Consider the following 8,939-nt stretch of genomic DNA (forward strand, 5'->3'; position numbering starts at 1 on the left):
TTTAATTATGTGTTGATTTATGGTTTAATTTATCTATTTATGTGTGCATTTATTTATTTATTTAATTATGGCAGGTTTTGGACCTTCCATATCTCCTCGCCTTCTTCTCCAACCCATTGGATGAGAAAGCCAGAGGTCCCGCCCTACTGACCATCACCTCCAATGGGTTTTGAGAAGAGGTGAGTCGAGAGCAGGAAGGACACAAGCATTCTGCAATTGAGATTCTCCCAGTGTGTAGGAACTTGAGGGAGGAGGCAGGATTGCGCAGGTAGCAGTTGGGTCACGGCAGTCAAAAGGAAGCAAAATGGTGCAAGAGGCAGCTGGGGGAATAAAAGCACCATGGGGGGACAGGTAAGTTCACAGTGAGTGCAGAAATGACTGTGAGCATGATGTTTGAAGCTTAGATACAGATATTTTTGTATTGGTAATAGATTTGGCATGTGTTTAATAACCCCATTATCTGTATTCAACTAATTGCCTGGGAATGTTTGTATTTTCCATATTGCATGGTAATGGAATTATACTGAGATTCCTATTTTTCCCTATAAAATGTATACTAAATAAAAAAACAAAGTTTCCCAGGATATTGTACTAAAACACATTTACAGGAATGACTATGCAGCTACAACATTTGGTAACAGAATACAAATGAGGGAGATTTTAACATAATTCTGTTACCAAACTTTTTTCCAGTAAATTATATATTTTTTTGATTTACTGTGGAAATTGTTCAAAGTAGTACTGATATACTTTACAATCAATGGTTTTTGTTTGGCATGCAGCATAATTCCGTTACCATGGAATTGCCCATAGGCTACTCACTGTCTGACTGTAGACTATACAGATTACTGCACTTCATTGCTCATTGGGAGAGAGGATATTGTGAGTGTCTTTTCATTCCTGATAATCAACTAATTATTGTAGACTTGTCTAGCGTCGGATGTGACAATACATATTTAATCTCTATTATTGAGTGGGCTTGGTGACGAGGTAGCTGTAACTAGGTAAGAATAATTACATGTCAACATTGGGCATTGAGATTTCTGCCCTGTGTTTTGTGTGCATGTGTTTATTTGGTGAACATGACCACAGTCTGTGAAAAGCCTGCATGTGGGAGGGTGTATATGTAACTCCAGAGTGGATGGGTGGGTGGGGGTTTGGCAAAACAGGTGACAGTGTATGTTTCGGCTCGCCACAGATTAACAACCACCTGACCCAGATCACTACCCACTTGCTGTGTCATTTTAAGAGAACCTGCCATACAGACAGCTAACAGCAGAACATGTGGCTGTGTTTGAAAGTGTACAATTCATGATGCATTGTGGGTAAATGGTGACTGACTGATCTATAAATATTTATAAGTAGTTATTTATGATGCAAGGTGATTTGTAGATCAATCAGTCGGCAGTTGCCTTCACTGTCGGCTTCACTCTGTGAAGTGACTGCTTAGTCTACACTGTAAATAAATCCTGTTGTTTTTACGGTCATTTACTGGCATTTACTGTAAATTGCTGGGGAAAAAGTCCAGTATGTTAGAAACTTTACAGTAATGTACTGGTAAACCAAAATGTATTTATAATTTACGGTAACACACTTTCTTTACTGTAATTTACAGGTAATTGGCTGCCAGTAAGTTACTTTACAAACAAAAGTATATAATTTTTTTGTGTATACATACACAGCAAATTCTCCAGTGTTAAATAAACACAGATTCTGTTAATTTGAATACTGGTCCAGTGTCTATACGGGTCTACAGTTTTCAGTGTTAAATTAACACACTGCTTAGTGTAAAGCCTTACTTCCATATTTCCCAGAGTGCCTTGCTGTTCGAGTGATTTGTAGTTACAACCCAAGACTGTATTTGTTAGTGAAAGAGACATGATTGTTGCATCTGATTTGTGGCCTTCACAAAGTGAGCTCCTAAATAAACATGGTATCATTAATCAAATAACAGTATAACACATTTTTAGGACCCTACTTTGAGAACTGAATGTTACCCTATTGAGGTGGCCTGACATTAGAGGTTTTCAAGCCTGCAAGTCACATTGTAATTAACTGTGAAGGGATGTGTGACTCTTATTGGAATCCAGCCGCAACCTGCATTCAGAATGATTGCCGGGTTTGGGAAGATAAATGATGAGACTACCTAAACCATTTGTACTGAAACAAACATTTTAGTAATGGGTGCAACAAGTCCAATTAACAGATCGTTTTAGTTTGTTATTTATTTGAGTAGCATAAGATTAATTCAACCGTCAATGCAAAAACAATTCTAAAAATCAACCTGCAATAGAGAATGCTGGGAAATATGGTAATGATGCCATGGTTTTGGTTTAACACTGGTTATTAACACCAGCACTTGGGTTCATTTACACCAATGAGTGTTAATTTAACACCAGAATCAACACTATAAATGTTACACTGAAAAATCAACACTAGGTAACACTTAGGTGATTTAGGAGTAACAGTTGGAGCGGAGCTTGCGGTTGCCTGTGCCATAAAGGTCCAGACCTATTGGCTGATAGTAGGCTAACTACAGCATGATGATTATCTATTCTCTCCTTAGATGACCAGAGAGAAGGGGACACCAGAGTGACAGATTTTAGCCAACCTTGAGAGCAGCATGCAGCACATGCCTCGTAAGAACACACACACACACACACACACACACACACACACACACACACACACACACACACACACACACACACACACACACACACACACACACACACACACACACACACACACACACACACACACACACACACACACTGTTGGCGGCATACTGTATGGCTGCCACTTTGCTATTTAGTTATAATTTTGGTGTTTATCTTTACTTTTTTTGCACTAAATATATCCTCTATCATTTCTTATGATCAACAAGAACTTTTAAACATCAGATCGACCTCAATTCCAGCTTCGACTTATGCTCTGCCCCGGGCTCTTTGTGTAATTACAACACATTTTTCAGGCTATCCAAGAGGAAACGCTGGTGAAAAAAGGTGAAGGGGAAACCGGTCACATTCTATTGGCCAATGTACAGTCTATTGATAATAAAATGGATGAAGTCCCTTTGTGGATTTGCTATCAACGGGACTCTTGTAAACTGCAATATACTCTGCTTTTCTGTAACATGCACTGTAACAAATGACTGTACATTTATAACAAAACCTTCAGTAAAGTACTGTAATTATAAATTACTTAAATGTGTCACCTTCTCCAATGAAGACGAAACACTTTTTTTGCAAATATATATTTTATTTTAATTTTTTTTTAAATGACAGTCTTTTATATTATTTTAATAGATGCCTAAAACACAAGTTTTGAGAAGCTCACTAACGCTTCTATAACTCTCATCCCCTTGGAATGAGTGCAACCAAAACCAAACTCCTCTCCAAAACGACAAAACATTCAGGCAAACTAAATTGTGAGCCAGGGCAACACACTGGCTAAACGCAAAACACAAAACCAATTGACTGCTCACCCTTGAAAAACAATCAGCTACCAAGTTGTCCTTACCACGGACATGTCTGACTTCAAGGGGAAACTCCTGCAAAATCCGTAGTAGCTTTCCTCCCGTGATTTTCCTCAGTGGAATGGTCTTTGGGAAACGAGTGGCAGCACACATAATGGTTAAGAGAAACTGGTTACAACTCTTTGCTTTGGGCAAAGGATCAACACAATCCACCAGAACCCTTCTGAAAGGTTAGTCAAAACCAGGAATAGGCTGTATAGGTGCAACCGGCACAGCTTGGTTAGGTTTATCCGTCCACTGGCAAACTCGACAGGATTTACAGTAAGCCACAACATCCTGTTTCAGACCAGGCCAAAAGATGTTACGCAAGATACGGTCATACGCCCTGTTGACCCAAAGATGGCCTGCTATACTACCATCGTGAGCCAACCTCAGTATCTCAAGTTGAAGTATAACTGGAATGACAATTTGAGATACACTGGGCCAATCGTCATGCTCAGAAGTGGTGCGAGAATGCCATTTCCTCATTAAAACACCATCTCTGTCAAAGTAGCCCACATGAACTTTCTCAAACTCCTCTGGACGTATCTCAGCAAAAAGAGGAGAGAGGGAAACATCTTTACTCCGTTCAGCAATCAGTTGCTTCCTAGACATCGAAGTGTCAGCTGTAGGAACACTCTCTTCCTTCAGTGGTCCTACAAACTCGCTCACCTTTGTGGTTTTCAAAGGAGAGGTCAACTCAGGAGGTTTAGCGAAATCAGGATCACCCATAAATGTCTTGGTCAGATCAACCATGCTGGGATTGCTGACATCCTCAACACTGCCGATCACTAACGAGGTGACATCAATCGGTGCAAATCATCAAATCAAATTGTATTTGTCACATACACATGGTTAGCAGATGTTAATGCGAGTGTAGCGAAATGCTTGTGCTTCTAGTTCCGACAATGCAGTAATAACCAACAAGTAATCTAACTAACAATTCCAAAACTACTGTCTTATACACAGTGTAAGGGGATAAAGAATATGTACATAAGGATATATGAATGAGTGATGGTACAGCGCAGCATAGGCAAGATACAGTAGATGGTATCGAGTACAGTATATACATATGAGATGAGTATGTAAACAAAGTGGCATAGTTAAAGTGGCTAGTGATACATGTATTACATAAGGATGCAGTCGATGATATAGAGTACAGTATATACGTATGCATATGAGATGAATAATGTAGGGTAAGTAACATTATATAAGGTAGCATTGTTTAAAGTGGCTAGTGATATATTTACATAATTTCCCATCAATTCCCATTGTTAAAGTGGCTGGAGTTGAGTCAGTGTCAGTGTCAGCAGCAGCCACTCAATGTTAGTGGTGGCTGTTTAACAGTCTGATGGCCTTGAGATAGAAGCTGTTTTTCAGTCTCTCGGTCCCAGCTTTGATGCACCTGTACTGACCTCGCCTTCTGGATGATAGCGGGGTGAACAGGCAGTGGCTCGGGTGGTTGATGTCCTTGATGATCTTTATGGCCTTCCTGTAACATCGGGTGGTGTAGGTGTCCTGGAGGGCAGGTAGTTTGCCCCGGTGATGCGTTGTGCAGACCTTACTACCCTCTGGAGAGCCTTACGGTTGAGGGCGGAGCAGTTGCCGTACCAGGCGGTGATACAGCCCGCCAGGATGCTCTCGATTGTGCATCTGTAGAAGTTTGTGAGTGCTTTTGGTGACAAGCCAAATTTCTTCAGCCTCCTGAGGTTGAAGAGGCGCTGCTGCGCCTTCTTCACGATGCTGTCTGTGTGAGTGGACCAATTCAGTCTGTCTGTGATGTGTATGCCGAGGAACTTAAAACTTGCTACCCTCTCCACTACTGTTCCATCGATATGGATAGGGGGTGTTCCCTCTGCTGTTTCCTGAAGTCCACAATCATCTCCTTAGTTTTGTTGACGTTGAGTGTGAGGTTATTTTCCTGACACCACACTCCAGGGCCCTCACCTCCTCCCTATAGGCCGTCTTGTCGTTGTTGGTAATCAAGCCTACCACTGTTGTGTCGTCCGCAAACTTGATGATTGAGTTGGAGGCGTGCGTGGCCTTGCAGTCGTGGGTGAACAGGGAGTACAGGAGAGGGCTCAGAACGCACCCTTGTGGGGCCCCAGTGTTGAGGATCAGCAGGGAGGAGATGTTGTTGCCTACCCTCACCACCTGGGGGCGGCCCGTCAGGAAGTCCAGTACCCAGTTGCACAGGGCGGGGTCGAGACCCAGGGTCTCGGTGTTGAACCGAGCTGTGATGAACAGAGCTTGGAGGGTACTATGGTGGGCCTATTTGGTAGTTGTTTTGCTCAGTTACCTTAGCTTTCTTGGGAACAGGAACAATGGTGGCCCTCTTGAAGCATGTGGGAACAGCAGACTGGTATAGGGATTGATTGAATATGTGCTAACGAGACTCCCAAGTGGCGTTGCGGTTTAAGGCACTACATCTCCGTCCTTGAGGCGTTACTACAGACCCTGGTTTGATCCCGGGCTGCATCACAACCGGCTGTGATCGGGAGTCCCATAGGGTGACACACAATTGGCCAAGCGTCGTCCGGTGTTAGGCCGTCATTGTAAATTTAAAAAATGTTCTTAACTGACTTTCCTAGTTAAATAAAAAAACATGCTATACATGCTATTGTCCAACCTCAAAACACACATGGAAAACATAACCTATAACAAGGGGTATGCTTCTTCAGCAACAGCAAATAGGGTGCTGACTCTCGTGCAGTGGAAGTCCCTATCCATTATTCACCTGTCTTGGAATACCCGATGGTCAAATGCTGACCCTTCTACCTATCCAGAGAGCTTTCATCTGTTATCATGACTACAGTATATAGTCCTCCTTAGGACAAGAAAAAAACAAGCTGACACTTAACGAACTGTACGAGGCTATGAACAAGCAGGAAACCATCAACCCGGAGGCTGCTTTTCTTGTTGCCAGTGATTTTAATTCCACTTCATTAAGACATGTAACACCCAACTTCCATCGACATGATTCTTTCATCACTAGGAGTGATAAAAAACACTGTTACTCTAACCACAAGCAAGCATACAAAGGCCCTCCCTCGTCTCCCCTTTCGGCAAATCAGATCCTAACTCTATACTGTACAAGCAGAAGCTTAAACAGGAAGTACCTGTGATGTTCTCCGTTGGGAAATGGTCAACCCGAATCGGAGGCTATGCTACGAGAGGGGTTGGTGCTGGAACTAGAAACTGGGATCCGTGCTATTGCTGTGGCTCGGACTTGATACCATGGGTTGATGCTGGGTCTGGTGTTGGGACAAGGGACCGGGAAGCGGGAACCAGGGCTGCTGCAGGTTCTGGGTCTGGATCTGGATTTGTAGAGGGGAGGAAGGACAACCTGAGGAGCCAGCAGACACACAAGGGAGCCCTAGATCCAGAGGTCAATGGTGATACTCCCCTGTGACCTGCTCGCTCCGGGTGAAGGTTTGATCTTTGGTTCTTCCTCCACGCCTCATCTGGAGCTGGGGCTTGTGTTGCAAAATGGGTACTGGGTTGGTGCTGGGTCGGGATCTGGGTCTGCAGAGGGGAGGAAGGACAACCTGAGGAGCCAGCAGACACTCAAGAACCGGAGGTAAGTGATGGTACTCGCCTGTGGCATGCTCGCTCCGTGTGTAGGTCTAGAGCTTTGGTCCTTCATCCTCACCTCTTCTGGTGTGGTGAAGAATGGCTCCTGGTTCTGGTCTGTTTCTGTGAGAGGGATAGGTATAGGTATAGAGCGAGGAAAGGGGAGAGAGATGGAGAGGGAGAAGGGGGTGGTAGAGAGTATTTTCATTGGCCTGGGCTGGTGCTGAAGGAGGAGCGATGTGGTGGCAAGGCTGGACGATAGTGGGAACATGGCCTCGTCACACTCACCAACAGGTGGTACATGTATTTGGTGTGAGTGCCTCCAAGAGGGCATTTCTCAGTAAGTACCTTGTGCCATCTATGAATTGATTCCTTCGTGGGGAGGCAAACATGAACAGTCGGAGGAAAGTCCTTCTGTTCGGAGTGTGTTGTCAGGGTCATAATGATGGGTTATTGGGGAGGTCTGATCACACACACACACCTATTTTGCTCACACACACAACACGCACACACATTCATACTGACTCTACACACACGCATGTACACATTGACCTACAATTATCATATGCCCTGCTGCTATTCTGTTTATCATACAGTATATCCTGATGCCTAGTCACCTCACCCTATACATATCTAATCCTACCACTCTAGTATCCCTGCACATTGTAAATATGGCATTGGCATTGACCCTGGAACAGACCCTGTATATAGCTTACTTACTTTCTTGTGTTCTTCTTATTTCTATTTGTCGTGTTTTGTTTTACTTGAGTTTTTAATACTTTTTTATAGTACTACTGACAATAAAACAGCAACATTTTCTCTCAGACGTTGCGAGGGGCCCCGCCAAACTGCGGTACGCCACTGACACCATACTGTATACTAAATGTATGTTTTCCCCCATAGAGGGGAGGGTGCGTTGCAGTCCGTTTAACCTGCCAGAGATAAACCCAGACAGGCTGAAGACTGCCAAGGCTCTGGTGGAGAAGGCTGTCCAGGTAAGACAGTTGTCGCTCTCAGAGGCGCCATGCCCAGATGGAGCACAGGGCCACAAAGTTAGGTTCCCAATCTCCCAACCTCGTAACTAGCTACCAAGAAGCCATTTCAGGCTATCAATCAAGTTAAAGTAGCTAGCTTGTCTAACTATCTTGCAGGCTGGCAGTGGGATGTATGGTGGTATGCTGCTGGCAAACTAAATGTATTGAATAAGACTCCCATTCCTTTAAAAAATGTACCCAGATTTTAGCGGAGAAGCCCCTCAGCCATCCTCACATACTCTTTTGGGGTGCATGATGCCCCTGGTCTCTTTCTCCCTCTTCTCTCCACACAACCACTGTCTGGGTCAACAGCAGACACACCACAACCAACACATTGCCTACAGCAGTGGTCACCAACCCTGGCCACACTGAAGAGAGACAGGGTATGCAGGGTTTGGCTCCAGCCAAGCACTAAGGCACCTGATTCACACCTGATCCATAGGCTAGAGGAAAATGATTTCATACACTGCAGCTCTCCTGGACCAGGGCTGCAGACCAACTGACCTAAAGACACTTTCCTACCCTCTCGCTCTCTCTCAGCTGCGGAGGGTTTTCTCTGTACAGGGCCCCTATCCTGTGATCCGTGCTGCCTTGCAGGCCAGAGGTTGGGTGGAGCGTCGACTGCCACACCCCGCCCCAAAACCAGCAGGCCGTTGTCATGGTGAAGAGGATGGTGAGGATGGGGATGACAGTAATGATGACAACGGTAAGACGGAAGCTCTTCATTGGGCAAGCACATTAGGTTTGAATACATTTGTCAACCCAAAATCAGACAGTGGCAAGGAAACTTTCAAGGAAGAAACTAGCGCTTGTGA

The 8,939-nt window shown here is 44.2% G+C and overlaps 1 protein-coding gene across 1 annotated transcript in view; it reads left to right on the forward strand.

Moving 5' to 3' along the window:
• Nucleotides 1–219: 219 nt before the first annotated feature.
• The window catches only part of LOC127932216 (tubulin monoglycylase TTLL3-like), a 16,931-nt gene continuing 8,211 nt past the window's right edge, over nt 220–8,939 (forward strand). Inside the window, exons 1-4 of the mRNA XM_052526953.1 lie at nt 220–351; nt 2,567–2,639; nt 7,994–8,085; nt 8,665–8,830. Coding sequence (XP_052382913.1) covers nt 2,624–2,639; nt 7,994–8,085; nt 8,665–8,830 — 274 coding nt within the window. The 5' untranslated portion in view covers nt 220–351; nt 2,567–2,623. The remainder of the gene's footprint in view (nt 352–2,566; nt 2,640–7,993; nt 8,086–8,664; nt 8,831–8,939) is intronic.

The sequence above is a fragment of the Oncorhynchus keta genome, chromosome 10, assembly GCF_023373465.1.
Source record: "Oncorhynchus keta strain PuntledgeMale-10-30-2019 chromosome 10, Oket_V2, whole genome shotgun sequence".
In the NCBI taxonomy this organism is placed as follows: domain Eukaryota; kingdom Metazoa; phylum Chordata; class Actinopteri; order Salmoniformes; family Salmonidae; genus Oncorhynchus; species Oncorhynchus keta.